General features: G+C 37.6%; 1 protein-coding gene across 5 annotated transcripts in view; it reads right to left on the reverse strand.

Annotated features, from left to right (window-relative positions):
• Nucleotides 1-23,094, reverse strand: part of ETV1 (ETS variant transcription factor 1) — an 85,663-nt gene that overhangs the window by 17,552 nt on the left and 45,017 nt on the right. For all 5 annotated transcript variants that reach the window (XM_084793769.1, XM_084793768.1, XM_084793770.1 and 2 more), the window contains 3 exons: nucleotides 20,879-21,008; nucleotides 17,701-17,889; nucleotides 13,634-13,881 (listed from right to left, as the gene is read on the reverse strand). In XM_084793769.1, coding sequence (XP_084649895.1) covers nucleotides 13,634-13,881; nucleotides 17,701-17,889; nucleotides 20,879-21,008 — 567 coding nt within the window. The remainder of the gene's footprint in view (nucleotides 1-13,633; nucleotides 13,882-17,700; nucleotides 17,890-20,878; nucleotides 21,009-23,094) is intronic.

The raw sequence follows: 23,094 nt of genomic DNA on the forward strand, positions 1-23,094 counted from the left end.
CACATTCGTGGGGCTAAATGCGCACTTTGGACCCTGGGCTGAGAGGACAAGGAGGCAAGGAAGACTCTCGGACATTTCGGAGGAACCTAGAAACCAAGGGTCCTTGGAGAGAGTGTGCTAACATGATGTAAAATTCATGTAATCCTGGAAAACCGGACATGATGTCATAAACACTTGACAGTTTGTGTAATTAATTCTTTGGCATCTAGAAGGCTGCTGTTGCCTCTGTTGTTTCTCTTACGCGGTTGTGCTCCTCGGAAACACCAGCTCTTCATCTGCATCATTGTTTCCAAAATGTATCTAAACATCAGTGACACACATTAAGGCTCAGGCCAGAATCTTCATAACAGTGTTCAAAAGACCGACATTCTGAAGAAGACGAGTAGCAATTTATGGAGAAGTAACTGTGCTTTCCCAATTCCTACCATTTATTACATGAGAGCAAATAAAATTAACAACTCAGTTTTAAAGGCAAGACCTTGGCTAGCATTGTGAAATCCAGTCTGCCCTTAAAATGGCTGCCATTTATATAGTCCAGAGAAGCCAGGGAAAGATTAAATAAAAGGCAGGGCTAGGAGGTTTATTCACATAGAATAACTAAAGTCATGTTATTCTAAAGTGATATCAGTTAATTTATGACTATCAGAGTGGGTCAGACTCTAATCAAATTGTAGAAACATTTCCAAAGTGATTATTCAATCAAATGACTAACATGGTTAATTAGGGGCCGTAAACATTGCTCTGAAGTTCATCAAAGTAATGACTTGCCCAGAAAAATTACTGCTAATTAAATTGCCTGCTGCTTTCATTTCTACCTTATCTAATAATAAAAAAAATAGTCCAACTGGTGAGATTTGGCACTACATTTGAACTTTTGCTAAATGCTCAACTAAGATCCAAACTGGCTAAGTGGTAACTTCAAAGGCAGATGTTTGGTGACAGGGATGGAGGTGTTGCAGAGCCTTCCAGTTACTTGTGGAAAAAAATAGAATGCTGTGGCAACAATCCACTGACCTATGCAAACATGCTAGGACTGTAGAGCATTTATACTATCTTATCCGGCATGCTCCAGTTATAATTTTAGGATGACCAGCCCAGCACAATAATTGTCAATGGCCACTTGTCACCTACTAGGCACAGATTCAAGTCTATGGTCTCTCATTTCATGGTAGTGTAGCTTTATGTAGGTTAGTTAACAGCTCTTTCCTCAACCTTCTCATCTGTAAAACGGGAATGCTAATGATACTTTTAAAAGGGTTGTTAAGAGGAATATATGGAGTAAGTTATATGTAATATTTCCCTTAGCATATACAGTCAATAAGAATATATGATATAATTACATATTTCAGTATCTTTATTTCTTGTGTTTAAGTTCCATGAACTAGTTGACTGGTTTGTTACTAGTGAAGTTATTCTTGAATAGTTTCTGTAAATTCATTTCTTAATCTGTGATTGATTGAACAGTCATCATGAATTTATGATTAAGCCAGAATTTCCATCACAAGTTTTAAGTATTTGAGGACCTATCTTTGAACTTTATGGGTCTTTTTTTTTTAACATTAACCCTTGTTCGTTCTTAAATAACACCAGCCTATGAAGTTTAAAAGTCAGTCTATAAATTGGATTATATAAATTGAATTTAAGACAAAGGATTTTTATTGATGTAGAAACTTGTGGATCAAAGCGTTCTAAAACACGCTATTAGTGCTGACCAAATCAGCTCACAGAAATCACAGCGCCTGTAATTTGTTACAGATGAGCTCTGGTGGTGATGAAAGCTGATCTAATATGCTGTAAAAATTCAAAGCAGTGAAGTGCTGCTGGCATCCCGAGGCTTCGATGCATGGGTGGAGTCAAGAACACAGTGCTCTAGCTCTGCAAACTTCCTGTAGTGTCGCCATTAAAGGCATCATACTTGAAGTGATAAAGTATCACTTCATATCAGGATACATGTACAAGAAATTCCTTTTAAAAAAAAAGCTGCTTTCTCCCCATTTGCCTTACAATGTAAAGCTGTGCTGGGGTAAAACAAAACAAAACAAAATAAAACAAAACAGTACTGCTCTGGGAAGCTTTGCCCAAGGTTTGACCACAAAGTGCAGTTTTGAATTTGCACATGTAATCTGCCAGGCAACTCCTCTGATTTGCATATTTGCTGCTCAGTTGGTACAAAATGAAAATTCCCCTTTGGGGTATCATTTGTGTAAGCTTCCAAAAGCTACACCCGGCCCAGACAGGAAAGATTTGTCACAATTGTCTAGGGCATTTTTAGTGGCTGCTGAAACAGCTTTGTTATCAAATAGTGCGTAAAACCGGGATTCTCTCATATAACAAACTGGGCAAGGAGGTGGGAAAGCGAGTCGCCCTCATTTATCCTTCTGCTTAGATTTCTGCAGCAATAACCAGTGTATAAGTTGCTTAAGCTTTCAAATATCTTAAGGTAAATGAGGAATCCCAGTAAGGTAAGAGTAGCTCAAGACTGTGCCTTTAGTTTCCACTTCAATTAGAATGCAAAAATTGCCTGATTCTGCACTTAAACTCCTTGTGGGGGTGATATGACTAAAAGTCTACAAGGAACTAGTCATTCATTCATTCATTCATTCACTTTTGAAATAGGGTCTCCTTCTATAGTTTTGACTCACCTGGTCCAGTACTGGGATCATAAACATGAACCACAGTAGATTATGATAATAGGAGAAAATGTAAAATGATAAATATGCAGAGCCAAAATGATGTAGTCTGTAAAATATACATTTGAAAGTATTTTAGATTCTGTAAGGGGAGTGTGTGTGTGCACGCACACATGAGCACACATCAATGCAAACCTGGAAGATTTAACACTATTTGATAGAATTATTATTCAACAAATTTCTGAAAATATGAATATGAAATCCTGAGGTGGCTATGGATATACACAGTGGTAGACTTCTTCCTAACATGCAGGAAGTACTTGGTTCAAGCCCACTAAAGAGAAAAAATATACTGACATGAGCTATATTAACAACTTAGGACACAAACTTTATTCTGCCACTATTTTCATTCTTTTCAGTTCTTCAACTGTTACTGGTTTGGATTTATTTCTTCTCACTTACTGTTAATATCGTATATTATGTTAAAAACCCAAAGGGTGTGCAGGGCCTAAATAACGCAAGCTTCATGAAGATAGGTACAAATGCAAATACAGAAACACCCATGTCACCCTTTAACGCTGATTTACATTTGATGTGTATATAGTTAATTACAATAACACATTTTCTAGTTTCCTAAAAAACACAGTTATGAAAAAGATATTTTTCACCTATGATGTATTCTATATTGAAGAAATCTGAAACTTATTAAGCCCCAAATAAGTCTAGATTTACGTGAGGAAGAGGGCCAACAAGGAGATGAAACAATGAAGCCTTATGGGCCTCCCTGTTCTCAACCACAAAGGTTTGACTGGAACAGTCTGAAGGGTGGTGGAAGGGCTGGAGAGCTGGCTCAGGGGCACTTATTTTGCATATATTTTGTTCCTACCAAGAACCTAAGTTCTATTCCCAGCACTGAGTTGGTGGCTCACCACCACATAAATCCAATTTTAAGGTATCCAACACCCTCTTTTGACCTTCCTGAGCATGAGGTAGGTCATAGACATTCAAGGAAGCAAAACACCCATATTTATAAAGTAGAATAAGTATATCTTAATAAAGAAGTAATGGGTTTGGACATAGCTTAAGTTTTAAGAAGGGAGTGATGAATTTAGTATTGCTTTGCCTGTGCTTGGGGTATTTCTATATCAGCAAACTATGAAGGCAAAACCAAAGAAAGAAGAAGAGAATATTGCAGAGAATTGAATTCAATGTTTCTGAGACATGGAGGCAGTATAGTGACAAACAATAACACATAACTTTCTCCCTGAAACTACAGACCTCTCTCATAAGTTCCTGAGATATTTTTGGATAGTATCACACACAAAAATATGCAGGCCTACACAGCTTATGAACATTCTGAACCCAGGGTTTTGTAACTTTTATGGGCTTTTGACTTTTATTAAGCTAGAGTCAAAAATAAAATTCAAGTGGCAGAAGGCACAGGAACCATTGTGATTTGGGCTATTTACTAGATATTGCTATAGTCTGGCAGTTAATACTGGTTTAAAATTAAATATTACCGATGCCATTAGCTGACCCATTGATTCTCAACAGCACTCTGCAGTCAAGGATCTGACGTGGAGTACCCAACGGTCCGGATTTGCTTCCGGTTGGAATTTATGTGATTTGAAAGGAAAGTATCTGAGGAAGAATCTTCCCCCTTGCTTTCATCCTTCCTGGGACATTTACTATAGTCACATAATGTGTTCTGCTTGCTTCCAATAAAAATAAAACCAGTAACAAAGCTTAGCACGAACAATGTCAGACACAGCATGCTGGATTTCAATGTGGTGACTTTAATAAACTATCTCATACACGTGATCTTATCCTCTAGCCCAAGTACGAGTTTGTGGTGCTCTATTATAGGACTCATAATCTTTGCAGAAATCATGATAAAGATTACACCAATGAATGCCCTGCATTGTTTTTGGGTCTCTTAATATGTGTCAGACACTATTAGTAATCACTCCACAAACATGACTATACTTAATCTTTACAAAAATACTAGACCCCTCTTGTAAATAAGGAAATTGAGAGCCAAAAGAAATTACAAAGTGTGCTTCATGTGATACAAATGGTAAACAGATATCAGGCCCAGGAGTGGTATTTTTCAAATGTCACAGCAACTGTGCAGCTTTATTATTTAATGCTGACCATAACTAAAAAACAGATCATGTAAATAAAATAATGAATTCTTAGGGCTCACCGAAAAAGAGGAGTCAGATAAAACGAGTTCAAAAACTAAAGATTAAGGGGTCTGTTAAATAATCACCACCACCACAGGATCCCTGGTTTTTCAGTTTTATTTTGTTTTTTGATTATCTTCCTACTTATTTGAATTACCTGCCCTTACGAAATCTACCAGGCACTACTGAAATCTATTAAGTAGAAACACAAACACACACACACACACACACACACACACACACACACACACACACCAAAAACAATAAGCATCTGTTAACCCAACACAAATTGTGTAAAAAGTATTTCGAGTTACTCACATCTACCTAGATGAAAATATTTAAGAAACTCATTTCTCCTCTTATCTAGCTAACACATTTGAGTATGGAAATTGTTGAGCTCCAAGATGTTTTATAAGAATATTTAAAATCCAAAAATATACACTCTAGTGACATACATGAATGTACAAACACACACACACACACACACACACACACACACACACACACACACACACAGTTTTCAAAGGAAGGTAATCTTTTGCTTTTTTTGTTCACATTCACTAAACACATACAACCAACCACAGAGAGATAGCCTGTGGTCTTTAAACTGCTTCATTTAATTTCAAATCTCAGCTCCACTTATAAAAACAGTTATATGTAAGTTTCACCCGTTGGTGGTAAACAACTTAAAGTCTAAGTGTCCTGGTTGTGTTGTTTGAAAAGAAACCATAAATTACACACTAGAAAAGTGGACTCCACCCATGCCAATTTCTCCTCTCCAGGCCACTACAACTGACAAGCGCATTCTCACTCCCATCCCCCTTTCCTGCCTGTAAAATCCGAGTTAGACAAACACAGTGGGGGCTGAGATGACATATTTGAATGGAATTCAGACCACCAGTTCCTGTTTATGTTTCTGATTTGAGAATGTTGTCTTCTCATTCACCATACATTAGGAACCCTGGCACACCATAAATAGTGTCAGGTTACACAAGCAGGACCAATGAGCATTAATCATTACTTCCAGTCAACTGGCAAAAGCAGCAGCTGATGGAACACTACACCCTCCAGCTCTGTATAAGTGGCATTCCAGAGAGCCAGGCTGTGTGTGTGTGTGCTTGTGCATGTGTGTGTTTCCTTTCAGTCTCCATTTTATGAATGAAACTTCAGGCTCTATGGAGTCCATTCATGTAAAAGAAATGCTTACAAGGCTCTGCCCCTAGGGATCAATCAGTCATGGGTAAAAATGATATGATTGGTTTAAGACAGCCATCAGCCTTCCATTACTGACTGAAAATGCAGTCCCTGTCCATTTGACCTGTGTTAATGCATAAAGAGTAAATCCAGACTGTAGTCTCAATTCTCAAATCAAATCACTCGCCAAGGCCACTTACAGTAACTGTAGATTTAGAGGATATTGAAGCATTTCTTAGAAAAACTGATAGCGTAGACCAGTATTGTGGTTTGGGAGAGTTGCTATTTTAACCAGAATCAAATGCAGGAAAACCCACATAAGGCATGTTAGGCAATTAAAAGCAGAGTCAAATGGTAAGGCCGAGCTATGACAACTATTATAATAATGAGATCAAGTAGGTAAATAGTGCTGTCACTTTTCACAATTGAAGGACCTAAAACACCAGCCTACTTGTCCACTAACCTCGGGTTGAGTAAAAGAAAATTATCTTTGGATGCTAGAGCAACAAACAGAAGGTTAACATCTTCCAAAGAATCAATAGATCCTATTTTTAAAAATTCCCAAGTGCTTCTCAACTTGCATTTCTTTAAGCAACAGCATTAAAAGTTATGAGAGAGTGAAGGTAAGCTTCAGTATTGAATGGGAAAAAACTGGTCTTAAGTAACCATAATAATAATTGCATTGGAAATTACCAAAAATGGCAAAGTTCAACATTCTCTAATCTAAATAATCACAGGGATGAATTGGAAAGGGCTGGTGCTAACCTAAACAGTGTTGTATGAGTTTTATCAGCCATCTGTAACTTGGGCTTTTCCTGTTGAGGGAAGAAAGCACATCTGTCTGCTGGTGACTCAAAGCCACGTAGGAACTTATTTTGCAATCAACAGGCTCCATGTTCACACCTGAGCAACTCACCAGAAAAGCATCCTCATGCCTTGAGAGGGCAGAAGAAGTCTAGAGCAGGACCGTCTGTTTTAAATGTTTCTACTATGGCATATGACACTTCAGTACTTAACTAACAGCCTCTAACATCAGCCAAACCAAATGCTAGAAAACAATATTACAGCTGGGCAGTGGTGGTGCACACCTTTAATCCCAGCCCTCAGGAGGCAGAGGCAGGCAGATCACTGTGAGTTCGAGGCCAGTCTGGTCTACAAAGTTAGTCCAGGACAGCCAAGGCAACACAGAGAGACACTGTCTTGAAAACAAAAAACAAAAAACAAAACAAAACAAAAAACAATATTACAATATTTGGAGGCTTAAATTTAAATAATTGGAGAAGGCACATGGGAAGATGATTGATTACCCAGCCATATGGAACATTACCAATGAATAAACATACCATTTTAAGTGAGGTTTTTTAAATTTGTTTTGTTTTGTTTGTTTTAAAGAAGAGGTTTCACTATATAATCTTGAAGGCCTTAGGTTTCCTTTATAGACCACTCTGGCCTCAAACTCCTGGTGCTCTGTTTGCCTTTGCTTCCAGAGTGCTGGAACTAAAGGTATATGCAACCAGAGCCAAAATTAGTCCATATTTTTAAGAATTTAATGCTGAATAGCCTTCATGACTCCATACACTTAAAACTGATTAAAACAGTTCATGGAATATAGCCTAATAGCTATTTTGGGATGGATATTAAAATATTTGCTAGTTGATTCAAGATTTATGTTTAGTTCTTACATTGAAACACAGACAACCTCCTACTTATCTTTAACTTTATGATTGTGCAAGAGCAGTACATGTTCAGTAGGTACTATAATTTGAATTTTATGGTCATTTTTAGGTTTGGAGCTAAATGGGTGGATTCTTTCCTGTGATGCTGGGCAGTGGCTATAAACTGCAGTTCCTTGTCAGTCACGTGATCATGAAGAAAGGCAAGCTAAAATATTGTACAACTCTGAAGCTATACTGCTGTATAAGTTAAACATTTTAAATGTATTTTACTTGCATTTTCTTTCTACATGTGTTGAAAAGTATAAGTTTATTCTCCATGAAGTATCCTCTATGTTTTTTTTAAGAGTTAAAAAACTCGAGATCGGTGGCTTTTCCTATTTTAGGTGTTCCACTCTACCAACAAGGAGTGAACTGAGATGGTCACGTAGCTGATCAGAGAAGGTGTATATTAAGAAGGGTGCGGTGATGGTCAGAGAAGAAAAACATATTGCAGCTCTTTGCCCTCTTAACTACCCAAATGAAATCCAAGTCCTGATTAGATTTTTAAAATAAGAAGAGGAAAAAGAAAAAATAGTGTCTTCAGAATAAAATCACTGACTTGCAAATGGTATAGGAGTGTATGTCTCTTTCTGTAAGCAAATACAACGTTGGTTTTTAAAGTAAGTATGTTATGGTTGAAGTGTGCATGCACCCTATTGAATACTTAGTCTCTTAATTAGAGGACTTAGTTATTGTTATTTGGGAGGTGGTAGAAATTAGGAATTGGAGGAAGTCTCAGTTACTTCTCAGTCACCAGAGAAGGAACCTTAAAGGTTACATCTGGTCTCCATACATCCACAAAGCATCTCTTTGTGGTTGTTGTTGGCCATGAGCAGCACAGCCTCCTTGCCCATACATCCCCACTGCAATGAGGCTTTCTTTCACTATACACCAGCAGTCAACACTGCCAGGGTTATGGACTGAGATCCCTAAAGCATGATCGAAAATAAATCCTCCCTCCTCTCCCGTTGTCTGTATAAGACTGAGTTCGAGGACATTCTTAAATGGGGAGTATCAATGAAAATAGTCATAATCTGAAGACTCACTATGAGTAGTTTTAACCTTCTTCATTTCATTATTGTTTTTCAGTCATTTACAGTGTTTTATAAGTGTTCTACAGTGAATTAAGTTGCTGACAAATTATCTCCACACACATAAAAGACTCTGTATATCCACACAAACACAAAACAAAAACAAAAACAAAACAAACAAAGAAACAAAAACCGGGCCACATTGTTCTTACTGCCTAACCCAATGATTTCTCACCATTTAAGCTTCAATTTAAAACAGTGTTCTAAGTCCAAGCTATGCTCACTCCATGTGAATTAGGACTCACTTCACTGGTGCCTATCTAAATGCTTACGATGACATCTACCAACATAGAACAATACTCAGGACATAAGATTTCTTCTCTAGCCCCATTTCTGACATTGAATATGGCTCAGAGGTCTTTGGTAAAGTGTTCTGGAAGGCCCAGGGGAATGTTAGACATATAAGTCAGTCGCTTTCCCATTTCTTTGTCTACACATCACATTTTTACCGGCTAATGACAGAAAATAAGACTTTGCATTTTTCTAACATGTAAAAAGTATGTGGGGGCACCTGAGAGATGTTACTGAGTTGATAAACAGATGGATTTGCGATGAATGAAAAGAGGGTCATGGTATTCTTCCAAAAGCTTCCTTACATCTGTTTCAGATACTGCAGGACCCCACAAGCTTGCTCATATAAAGTGAACACAGCTGACCAAAGTTTCAAGTCTTCTGGTTCAACTGTATGCATCACATGCCACGATATTAAAATAAATGAGTGAAACCTGATTAGAAGGCTCAGACAAAATCAACTTCCATACAAAGGACTTGTAGCTATTGGGCTATTAAATTGCTTACTGTTTTTCTAATTATTACTGAAGCCTATGTCAGAAAAACTTTATAAAGAGTTGAAAACCTTTGATAAATCTTTGATAAGCTCATTTTTTTCAAGATTTATTTTTATTTTACATGTAGGAGGCTTTGCCTACATGTATGTATGTCTGTATGTTCACCACATGTCAGGAAACAACTTTGGATCCCCTAGAAATGGAGTTAGAGGCAATTGTGAACTGCTATGTATGGTCTCAGAACCAAATTCAGGTCCTCTGCAAGAACAGTGAGTATTCCCAATAGCTGAGCCATCTCTCCATCCTCTGATAAACTCAATGTTTAAACACCTTTGAGGAGCTAGGTAAGGTAATACATGCATTTAATCCCAGAGTTCTGCAGACAGATAACTGTAAGATCATAGAGTGCTTGGTCCACATAGTGAATTCCAAGCTAGGCAGGGCTACATAGTGAGGCCCTGTCACAAAGGGGAAAAAGAAAGTTTGAGATACATTATTTAGAGAAAAAGAGAAACATAAAAGAAAACACAACTTAATCTTTTACAGGATTTGAAGTCTGGTAATTTGCTACTTACTCCAGAGAAAGGATTGTGACAAATTTGATGCTAACTTGGTCATACCAGTGAAAATCAGACCAACCAGGGTTACACAAGCAAGATAGTCTCAAAAATAAAAAAAGATAAGGTGAATAATAAAATACCTATCTCACTGGCATTCTAAAGTGACAAAGATAGTTACAAAGATAGGCAAATGAGTTCATTAACCTAGGGATAATGTTTTATACACTCCAAAAGGGGCACTCCGAACATCCTTACTTGCTGTGGTCATTTGCTCAATGAGTGCTATACAGACACTGGATTTTAGAAGGCAATTAATTAACAAGCAAAATCTTGTGTAGTGCTTTACAAAGCACCATCCAGCTAGGGAAGAGAAATAAGTCAACAGAGCAGACATACTGCATTAACTTTCCAACATAGTGCCATGATGAAACTGTGTCAAACTCCACACCTAATAAACTGGCCCTTTTAATAGCTAGTTCTTTTCTCTTCTATGTCTTCTGATCCAAGGTTTTCCCCCCTTTTATCACCTGAATAAAGATTTCTCCTTTAATAACATAATATTTTGAATTTTTATCTTAAATATTCGGCAGTTGAAATTGCATCCCTGTAATTATAATTATAACTAATAGACCTTCCATTTCCCATGTCATAATTAATGTCAGGTTTTATTAGAGCACAATCATGCTGTCTTTTCTCTTTCAAGACATCTTTTATTGTCACAACATTTATAGTACATTGAATTAAGCAATAAAGTATCCTAGAATTCCTCTGAAATGATAACTTTAGAACACACATTCTAGATTAACTCACTTAGAAAAACATTTTTGTATTGTTTTAAAATCACACATGAAGTACTTCCTAATGTGCTAACTGTTTCAAAATGAATAAGAATAAGAGAGCGCTGATACAAATGATAAATACATTAGCTTTCCTACAAGGTTGTTTAATGTGCTCTTGGGAAAGATGAATGAGCTAATGACAACAAACAAAATGTCCAGATATCATTCTTGCTGGCTGCAATAGTGACTTATGCAAAGGGTCCACTTCATAGCAGCAAACTGTATCTTGATACCAACAGATTAATGGTTTTTTTTTCTAAATCATATCCCAAAGCTCTTCCATTTGAAATCATACCCAAAAGTTCAGTCTTTACCATTTAACTATTCAACTGCAACCCAATCCTACAGGCAAAACTAAAATTAGAACTAAGAAGTGTGGTATAGTTGTGTCGTTTTAAGGTATAATTAGGGCATAGCATAAAATTGATAGCTCTCAAATGTTAAATAGTATTTTACAAGCCAGTGGAAGATCCATGGCACACTTAAAGAAGAGACACTCCACACTTTTAAGATAGGACCTGGGTGATTACCTTAAACTTATTAGTGGCAAAAGGTAAGCTTTTGAGACACACACAGTGGCTGACTCTAAGACATAAACTATATTTGACCCACAGGTAATGAAGTTAACTCCCACAAATCCACCCCTTAAATTTTTGCCTCATTAGAATCCCAAATCTCTTTTTGCTTGGCTCACATAGTATAAGTGCCTAATTCCATGCTACACATACAGGTGTTTGCAATATAAACACAAGAAGATACATGTGGAACAAATCAGAGAATCACAAAAAGGGTTGATGTTACTCATTTTTGGCATTATACATTTAAAAAAAAGCAAAAACAGAAAATTTTTAACATATTACACAAGTCCTGCTGGTTGACCATTTGTACTATTTTGTATAGTTTCCTTCTGTAGTTTCTTTAAATTATTGGTGAATGAAACTATACTGAAGCCACTGAAAATGGCTAGAGATAAGCATAATAGCAGTTAACAGAATTTGAAATTCAGAGACAGATGTTTCCTACCTACAGTAAAGTCCACTGGCTTCCAAGGTATTTAATTATTGAGTCCCCAGCGCTGATAGGAAGAGGCGCTGTGCTCAAACCACTAGGAAGAATTTCAAGATAGTTCCCAAGATGTAGGCCCTCATTCAACAGGCTTAGTTATTTTTCTAAGTTGTAAATCATCTATGAAATTGATATATTCTCTTTTGAAAACAATCCAGAAGTCCAGTTCAAATTAGCTTTTAAAGAAACCTTTCAAAATTAGCCCTGGAATAGGCTGGAACCAATGTTTCTGCAGAGACTAGCCCCTCACCTTCCCAGCCCTTAACCCAATGCTGCCCCAAATCTAGGCAGGCCTGACACACAAACTTAAGGACAGTTCCGTCTGCCCTGCGCTCTCTAGACCTAGGCAGAGGCACAGACAGAAATCAAGCCTAGGAAGAATCTACTCAGGCCCTGGGAGAGTCAGCTGGGCAGGAAATTCGGGGTTGTGGGGAAAGTACTGTGTTTCCATGATTTTGAGGAAAGCTTTAGATTGGCCAAAGCCCTTAGTCCTTTATCTTCCTATCTGTGAGCGTGGCAACTGCGGAAGAGCCTCTAAGTCACAGGGCCCCCTTGTGTTGAACTCTTGAAAGACCTTCACAATAAAGCAGGTTGTTTTATTCAACTTAAACCCTGGAAGCCACTTTGTGCTCCCTAAGCAGAACTGGTAAGTTCTTACAATAGTTCTTTCATAAAGGATGGCCAGTCACTTGATCCCGATGGAAGGAAATTGGACTGCACTCAACTATCTCCACGTCTAATACCAGCTATGGGCCTGGCTACAATAATGTTAGTAATGAAAAGTTGCAGACCTGTGGTGCCCTCCTTACAAACATTACCCTTTACTTCACACATCTCTTTAAAATACCTAGAAGTGTAAAAAGCTTGTGTCCTAATTTCACAGATTTATAGCAGGAAAAACTCAGTAGAGTTGAGGTGAGTAAGTTTTTTGGGCTTTAAAATTAAATGTTGGCAAAACTCAATAGTAACATTTGGAATCAATTTTAAGCTTCCTTACCTTCAGGAAGACCCCATTCCTTTGACAGATGATATGTAATAGAATTTTCCAGCTCTCTGAGACAAAGTTAACTATGAAAGAACCTTAAATCTGATTTTTTTCCTGCTCCCTTTCTAACATGTAAGAATTCTTACTTTAGGACGACTGGAATTTTTGACACCAATAATTGTTTTAACTTACCAGGTGTAAATGCCTAGCTTAAAAGACTTTGCAAGAATTATTTCTAAATAACATTACCATAGCAGAATACAAAAGGGGAAAAGAACAGTATCAAGACAAAAAAATGATAATTTTCTGCTCTAGGTGGAGTAAGTGCAATTCTATGAACTGTACTTTGTTTGAACTGGCTTAGGTTTCTGCCCTGTTTTTTGGTCATCATCATCTCATGGCAGCCATTTGATAACCAACCCATGCCCTCAAATGTAGAAAGTTTCAAACACAGGATAAAATGAGAATAATCCCACTGGCAAATTCCTGGTCAGAAGCCACCAGTATGACAACACTAATCAAATCAACAAGGGAGGTGAAAAGGTGGTTTACACATAATTCCACCCAAGGAGGAGCCTACCTGAATCATACGCAAAGTCTCTGGGTTCCTGTTTGATCATCAAAGGAGGAGGGAAGCTTTGGCTGGCTGCACCACCAACCATGGTGTTATGTTCATAGACTGGGTCATGGTACTCCTGCTTAAAGCCGTGCGGTGGGAAGGGGATGCTTGGCTCAGACATCTGGCGTTGGTACATAGGACGCCCTTCCCTTGGCATTGTCGGCAAAGGAGGAAAAGAGTTACAGGGTTCAGAAAGCTGGCGGCGAAATCTGGAGGAGAGAGTGGGTTTCAGATGAAATGGTAACACAAAAGTGTCTTTAAAGGACTGATATAATTCCTAACTGCTAATGAATAGTTTAATATCAAACAGCCCAACGTGAACAGATTTAATGAAACTCAGAGTTCTCTTTCTTACAACAGTAGTGCTATGATTTTTGAGTCATGTGATGACTTATGCTCCCCTTTTAATCCATCCATTGCAAACAATTCAGCAGATTATGCAATTAAAGGTGTGCCTCCAGTAGCTGTAGAACAATGGTGTGTTTGGAATTAATATGAACCCTAGCAGCTAAAATGACCAATTTTAAGCTAATTGGATCATTTACATAAGTTCTGCAAGAAAGGGTTCTCAAATAATGAAACCTAGGAAAATACAAGAAAAACAGAATCTGATCTCAAAAGGCATTCTTTCTCTTTAAATTCTGTCACCAAAGGAATCAACAACCAAACAAAAGAGCAGCCAAACAAAAGCCTACTTATTGGCTTTCCTTCCATAGCCATCAGTAATGCAGGAAACACAAGAGAACCGAATCTCTTCTCCAATCAGCAGCCCCTTAAATTCTTCAATAATGTCCAAATTAACAATGTCTTCTTGTAAGAAATAAATCTAGTCATTATGGGGGCTCATATTTCTTTCTTTAAAAGGCTCTCTGTCCTGTCCAACAGCAGCACAGGACATACTGGCTCCTAAGAGCTCCAAACTGTTGAGTCGATTTAAAAAATAAGCATATATAAACAGCTGACCACCAAAGATGAAGATAATACACGCAGCTGCACAGGTTTGGGGTAAAGCAGGCTGTGAGGGCATGATGATGTTCTAAGGCCTAGGCAGAGAGCTGGAAGTGAGTCCCTGTGCTCCTTCATCCTTGGTAAAGATTGGCCGAACATATAATTGTTCTGTTCTGTGTATCTCATCCATATTATCATTGACCCACCACAAAGATGTGGAGTAATTAAAGATTTAAAAGTACTCTAAAAATGCCCCAGGAGTGCTTAAAAAATAACCTCTAAAGCACATCCACGGGCAAATATTAGCCTATTAACCCCCCCACTAAAAGCATTCCCGGGACTTTAATTTTGAAAGGTAGCATTTAATTTCAGTAATGTTAAATGAGAATAAGGTAAAAGCCAAAGAACAGCAAAGCAAACACCATGCCAGGGCTTAACTCTAGGTGTACTGGCTGCCGTGAAACACAAGGAAATTCCACTTACACCTGCACAAAATAAACTTAGAAACTCGGCTATTGTGAAACAGCTAGGCTGGCTGGCACTGCATTCATTTCCCTTCTCTTGCTTATTTCATTAGCCAAAAAAAGAAACAGAAATTATCATTAAGAACTGTCAAGGAGTGAATCAGAAAATTGTAACTTGAAGATAAAATAAGAAGCTGGCTCACTTCTGAAGCCTTAAAAGGAAGCTAATAACGCTTGCACTGAAAGCTTTATCGGGAAGCAAGCCATTGGCTTTTACGAGTCAACCTGATTTGTGCTTGTTCTTGCTAGAAGCCGCGCACGGATCAGCGACATGCTCCTCAGAAGGATCTATGGTTTGGGTGTCATTCGGGTGAACCATTGAGCAATGAAGAAGAGAAAGTGACTGAGGGTAAAGTTTGGGGGCTGCGGACAGTAGGCAAAGACACTAGTGGGTAAAGAGAATCAGTGTATGCATTGGGGCACCACTGAGAAAAACAGACAGGTCTCTCGCACAGTGGGGTTCAAGAAAAAGTGCCAAAGGGCTGGCCTGAGATATACAGTGAGGCCGAGGAAAGGAAGCAGGGAGCAGGCCAGCTGGCTGTAAACCGTTCCCAGAGTGAGGTGGGGTGCCTGGGCTGGAGAGGGCTATCTGGGGAAGGGATCTGTTCCCAGAGCAAATTTGCCATTTATAACCAAGGGACGGACATTTGTTGGCCAGAACCCTCTAAGAAATCCTCATCAGAAACATAAGGCTTCAGAGATTTTTCCTGGGATTGGCCAGCTGGTACCATCCTCAAAACTCAGTTGGAGGGCAGTGGGAAAAGACCCCGAGCTTCCCTCTTATAGTTCCGGGCCGGCTGTTCTCAGTCTCAAGTATTTGACTTCAAGTTGAGATACCAAAATGGATTTGGCGAAAGCACCTCCAGTTAGGTCATCTAAAAACAAGCACACTACTTACTCAGCAGTCAGTCATCTTGCCTTAGACATAACCAGCCTGTGCAGAGGGCAGACAAATGTAACCTATAATTCAGTGCTCACTTGAATTGCAGGGCACTTGGTGAGGCTACAAGTGGGTACGTCTTCAGAACTGGACAAAAGCAACCTTGAGAGTGGTGTGTTGTCCCTGCATTTTCTTTTTGGTCTTGCACAATGTGCTTCTGTCTAATGGCCCACCCTGCAAGAGGCAGTCTTCCTTCTGTAGCTCCAAAACTGTTTACACAGATGCGCATAGCATTTCACTCTAAATACATCTCAAGTCTATGGGGGGTGCGGGGGAGAAAGGAAAGGCAGCAGGAGGCATTTGGTAAGGAAAGCATGGGAGGACCAGGTGATGGAAGCAAAAGTAGAGGACACGGCTTTGCTTCTCATCAGAAAATGTGATTTCATCCTCTTCCTTTAGAGCTAGGAGTGACTATTTGAGACTGAGGTATAAAGTGTTTCTTTATATATCCAGATTTGTCTTGCTACACCTGCTTGCTCTGTTGACTAGGAGGCATTCTTTCAATCAGCTATTTTTACAGTGATGTATCTCAGAGAGTTATGGTGTCAGTTCATGGATAAATGGTCAGGATTTTGAGGGTCTAAGTAATCATATCAAGAACGTAATTATACAGTTTTTCAATTAAAAGGCATATTTTAATACAGAAAGGCAATAAAAACTCTAAGCTCTGAATCTCCTAACGATTTCACTCCTACTTGTGCTCTGCGAATCATCCAACGCAGGCGACAGATACTACACAGTGGTGTGTGATGCACATTTCTTTCCAGTGAGTATTCAGGGCTGTCACAATGAGGCCGTATTTTATCTTCAACTCAGTCCACACTTCAGATAAAGTCTTTTTCTCCCATGGAGACTATTATTAAAGAGTTTCCAGGACAGCACTGGTAAGGAGGAACAAAGTAGAAGGGCCAGACTTAGCTGGGTAGAATGAACCTGTGTTCTAACGCACAAGCTAAAGCAGCATTGCGTCCAGGGTTGTGTTCAAACTTGGATTTCTTCATCTCTAAGAGTCAACAGTCTCCTGCTGCAGCCCTCTCACCAGTTCCACACTCATCTTCTTGCCTCACTCACTTCTAAGTAACACTCATTTGGCAGCTGTCTCTCTGCAGCACATTCGTAATGCCCACAGTAATGGCTCTACTGACACTGAATAATCATTGAAATAAGTTACACTCCGTAAGACGATGTATAACTAAACCATTCCATGCGAAGTCATGAACCTAGTTTCATACGCACCTAGAAAAATATGTCTCCTAAATTCACAGAACTAGTGCACGCATGTGCTTGTTCATGGTCTGACCTAAAGTTTAGGTGAAGCAATTTAAGAGAAGCAAAGGAGAATTGTTCAGATGTCAGTCTACAAATTAATCTTCAATTTTAGCTGACAACTTACACATTTATAAAAGAAGTATTTACAAATTATCTCCTTCATGAGCTATTTTTAGTATAGATAGAGCAAGCTTTTACTAAAGATTTTTTTCTACTGACGTTCAACATCAATATGCATACCTTAAGCACTAGACATCTTCAGAACACCTATGGGTAATGATCTCCATGAAAGCTGATGCTGGGAGGATTTTGTTTGTTTTGTCTAGAACACTGTATCTGCAGCTTACCTGTGGTCCATGGGGTAGGTGCTGTCTGGTATGGACTGAGAAGGAGGGAGGTGAGCTGGGAAGGCCCGGTCAGGTTTCGGAGTATGAGCTGTGTTTGGAGATGCATGATGTAGTGGAGACACTGGAGTGCTGGATGGTGTCGGGGGGTTGGAGGGCCTCATTCCCACTTGTGGCTTCTGATCATAGGCACTACTCAGAGAACAAGAGAGAGTAGAGGTTGCACTGGAGTAATTTCTAAACATTCCCGTCCTTAGGAAAGAAGACCTCTCTTAGACATAAGTGGTAAGGTAGCTAAACTCCTATGGATTTTGAGTTTTAATTCTAGAATGTACACATTTCAAAGTCCCCATGAACTTAAACCGAAAATGGAATAGGAAATTATATAATAACATGAATACTTGTAACATAAAATTTCAGTAAACAGACAACTTAGTTAAGGAAGACTCCTTTACCAAGAGATTGTCATCATCTCCGTCTGTTCTCAACATACGTCTTTTAGTAAAAGGTCCCTCCTAAATCATTAATACCCAATCATAATCCTTCCTCTATATTACACTTCAAAATAAGACCTAATATCAGTTTAGTAAGAGAGATCATGTTGGATTTGCCTTTTTTTGTGGTGGAATTTAAGGCAGTGCTGTTGCCTTTCTAGATGTTTTATATTAAATGATGTTTGGCTTTGAATTCTGCACATGAGATAATAAAGATTAATGAGGCAAATTAAAATGTCTCTGATATATTTAAATTTTCCTTGACTGTGAGTACAAAATAATATTAAGAATAAAATCCTATTATCATAAACTAAATTCCACTCTCAATTACAGATGCAAGAAAGTAAGCTCTTTGTTTTATCTTATGAATTTAAATAGCTCCCCAATGTGTGGCTTTCTGGAATAAGAACTAATGTCCCAATCTAGAAGAATATCTTACTAAAATCAGATTTTATTTTCTGAACAACAAAAAAGTACAATTCTGTGTAAAGTTTCAAGAACTACTCTTCAAATAAAAACATTAATGTGAGCTGAGTATGGAGGTACACCAAGGCTTTAATTGCAACAGAGGCAGGCAGATCTCTGTGAGTCAACATGGTCTGTAGACTGAGTTCTATGCCCCAGCCATTGCCATCCAGTGAGATTCAATCTCAAATACACAGATACATACATGAATACATACATACATACATGCATGCATATAGTGTTAGACATTTTAAAATATTTTCTGTTTAGATTACAACTTCTCTATTATTACAAGAGAATTATATCCAAATTTAAATATTCTTTCCAGAAGTATAGGAGTATGTGCTACATACATCTACTCCATCCTTAAAGCGGTATGTGTTCATATAAAGAATACCAGAAAGGGAAATTGGTGGTGGAAAAGGAGAGGAACTGGAAGGGAAGGAATAAGGCAATAGATTCTACCTATGTTGTTTACTGATATTTATGAACAAAAACATATTCCTTTCATGAAGTAGCTTGATTGAGTCTTTCCCATAAAAAAGAAGAAAGAAAGCCAGGTGGTGGTGGCACAAGGCCTTAAGAGGTACTCAAGAGGCAAAGGCAGATAGATCTCTGTGAGTCCAAGGCAAGCCTGGTCTACATAGTAAGCTCCAGGGCAGCCAGGACTACATGAAGAAAGCCTGTCTATAAAAAAAAAAGAAAAAGAAAAAGAAAGAAAAAAAAGAAAAAAGAAGAAAGAAAGAAAGAAAGAAAGAAAAGACTACTTATTCTAAAACATTATTCTATTTCCCATAAGGTGCTATATTAAATTTTATTATTTATAAAAAGATGGAAGTGTCAGAATATATTATATACACCATTCTGAGAGAAAGTTGGTTAAGTTGATTTTCACAAAATCCTGCAAATTGTTTGCCAATTCCTCAACTGTTCATGTATGGATCTGAGATATATTCTAAAAACAAACAAACAAACAAACAAAAAACACTGTTTTTATTGTCACCATATGAATCAATGCTGAACTACAAAGAAAATCCTACATCTCAGTGGTTCAGTGACTAGAAATTATCCAATGTTAAAATAACTATGTTGTTATACACACCTTAAGGAGAAAATGCAAACAATAAAACTAAGTCTCCAAACACATATTAATATCTTATGGGAACTCAGTGTGCTCTCATGGTTCACTTTTATAATAGATCTGTTTTTATAAAACTTTGTAGTTTCAACTAAGCTGCCTCATAATTTCAGGCTCCAGTGAGCCTCTTAGAAAGTCAGATATAAAACAATAAATTTCAAGAACAAACAGGAACAAAAGATCTCAGTATTGGTCAGTTGCCATGAGATGGTACAATCTAATTTTCTTGAGTCTTACATCTAACAGATGAGAAAGAGGACAAACAGCAGATGTAGTCACAGCAACACAAGATTGCTCTTGATCCCAACGTACTACGAGCTTGAACTGATGCACCTTTTAAAACAGTGCAAGTATTTGGAATCATTTTTTATAAGTTCTCAAGCCACCTCCCATTAAGAACTAAGTTTCTACTGTAATCAAGAGTAATAGTCAATAGCTAGAGCCAACTTTTTTTCCCGTGCAATTAGAGGGCAAGATGAAAAGTAAAAGCATGCAATTCACTACAAAAGGTTTTAAATGAACATATGTGTTATCAAATTTTCTAGCAAATGAACAATGTACTTTGAATGCACCACCCTTTATTATCATCTCAAGAACAACTAGCTTTTTAATAGATAATAGCCTTGGCCAAGCCTTATAAAATTGTAGTTTTATTGCAATTGTCCATGAATGCATCTTATAGATCATCTGGAAAGCCTGTCAGATAACTAATGTACCGTTTGTGCTTGCCAAATGTTATATATATTTTTTTCTACAAACTGTCTAAAGTACATAATGCATCCATTCTGACTAGAACCTTCAAAAGCTGCTTGTGCCAAATAAGACCCTCTTCTCAACCCTGAGATGCATCACCCCAGTAGAAAAGCAGCTAATGATTGAGATGAGAATTATTACTTTAAAATGATACTAAAGTGTGTGACTGTATGGCAAATGGGTCTTTAGCGTTCTGCTGAATGCATTACCTAATTAGCTTATTATGTAATGAAGATGTAACCCATAAAATTGGCCTGAGGTTTTTATATCAGTCTACAGTTTCTGTTTCCAAGGGGGATGCTGCTCTGTCTATGGGCATATGGCAGCTTACCTGACATTGTACAGGCACTTTTCTCCATAGCTGAATTTAAAGGGCTGCTCTTGACTGCAGGCAGACCCGAGTTCAGAACATGGGCTGTGGGGTTCTTTCTTGATTTTCAGTGGTAGGCCATGGAAAGCCACTAAAAACAGAACAAAATATTCATAAAGATTCAATTCAATTAGGAATTAAGTCTATTAGTCTGTTTTACTTCTCTTGTTTAAAGTACAATTAGCATTTCACGGCATCGTATGCTTGTAAGAAAAGTAGCATTTGATAACCCAGGATGCTGAAAAGAATCTAAAAATTCTCTGTCATGTTCAGGTCCTTTTTCTACTTTTTCCTGGGAAACAAAGTGCAAGTCTGAATTTTTTTCTTTGCTGAAACTAAATCAAATCACTAGTAATTGGCTTTGTTGATATTGACAATGTTAGAAGCCCATTTTTCAGAAAAGAAGTTTGCAAACCTGTCAAAAAGATGCCCAATGACTAAAACAGAAAACAACAACAACAACAAAACAAAACAAACACCCACAACTGTTAACCAAGATTGGAGTACAGCTTTAAGCATTCCTAAGTTGTAATGCTTCAGCAGCAATGGTTTCATGGCAGATGACAAAGAAAATCCAGGTGTCAGTCCTAAGGAAAGCCATAACCGTATAGGGCTAGGGAAACCAACATCTTTAAGGCTGATGGTTATTTTTAAAGCAGGAACAAAAATACCTGCCTATCTACCTACTAAAATTATAAAGAAGAAATATGATACATGAAACTTTTCCATCACATGTAATCCTCAATAAAAAATATTCTCTATCAAATAGTGGTTTTCTTCATGTAGCTTAACATCTAGCTTTGTTTAAATTACAGTGAATGTACATTCTCTGTACTTAATTTAGTATAGGTTATGTCATAAAATGGACAGTACAAAAATGCATATATATTCACATACATGTGCTTATTTTGTGAGTATAAAACCAACTAATAAATTTACTGTATTTCTCAAAGTCTGACGAGCACACAAATGTTCACTCTAGTCTCTTTAGATTTCTTCCACTACTAAATGTCCATGATAAAATTTTTGATACGTGGAAAAGAAAACCACAAAGACATTCACCAAGGAAACTCTCTCCTCCTGTATACATGAGTGATACATGTGTGTGCACATGGGTCCCACAATTCTAAGAATAACAAACATATATGTTACAACATATTTACTGGTACCTTTTGCAAAACTTTTAAATCATTTGCAAGCTCTTTGAATATAGGTAGGAAAATGATGCACTCAATTTCTGACACTTTGAACTAAAACTTATGTTTTATATTTGCCTAAGAAAAAGCTGTAGCAAAATCAAAGAAACCCATTCGCCCCCCTCCCCCCAAAAAAAGTAACCTAAAGACCGGAGAGTTCAGATCTAGTTTACACGAATAACATTTGTTAAAACCTAAGATGCTTTACTTTAAGACTTTTTGCCCAAAAGGTACAAAAAGATTAACAGCTTGCAAAATAAACAATCCAAAAGAAAAACTTAACAAATTAAGCTTTACTGAAATTATAATTGAGTCTTTAAAGGCACCATTAGATGAGTGAAGGATTCGCCATAAGCTCCAAGATGCTATATTGCAATACAAATGACCAACTGAAATGGACCAAAGACCTTTACAAGTGGTTCATAAAAGAAAATATCCAAATATAAAGATTGGGCCATAGGTGGGGTGGGCAACAAAAATGAGTAAAAATGTAATCATAATGTTTGTTCATTAGAAAATTGCCAACAAAATAATAGAATTATCACCAAATACTTATCAGAAAAATTAAACTGCAAAAGAATGACAATATTGATATTGAGGAAACATGATAACAGGACTCTTATTCAAGCTGCTGAGAGCATGGGTTGGTATTAGCACCTCAGAAAAGTACGTGACTGCTTGCTAAGGTTCAACATGATTATCATATATGTGTGTATGTATATATGGGAAAGGAATTCATATGTTCCCCAAAAGACATATTGTAGGAATGTTTGTGGAAGTTTTATTCATGAAAAGAAAGCTAAAAATGTTTTAAATATTCATGGGGGGAGGTAAATAAGTAAAGTATGGCATCTGCACGCAAAGAATATTCAGAAATAACAAGGAATAAAGCACCTTCCAATGCATCCAAAAACACAGATGCTCTCACAGCTATGGAGTTACGCCCTGTAAATTTCCAAAACAAAGCTAGCTGAGAGTGTA

The sequence above is a fragment of the Acomys minous genome (genome assembly GCF_964271855.1).
Source record: "Acomys minous genome assembly, chromosome: 8".
NCBI lineage: Eukaryota > Metazoa > Chordata > Mammalia > Rodentia > Muridae > Acomys > Acomys minous.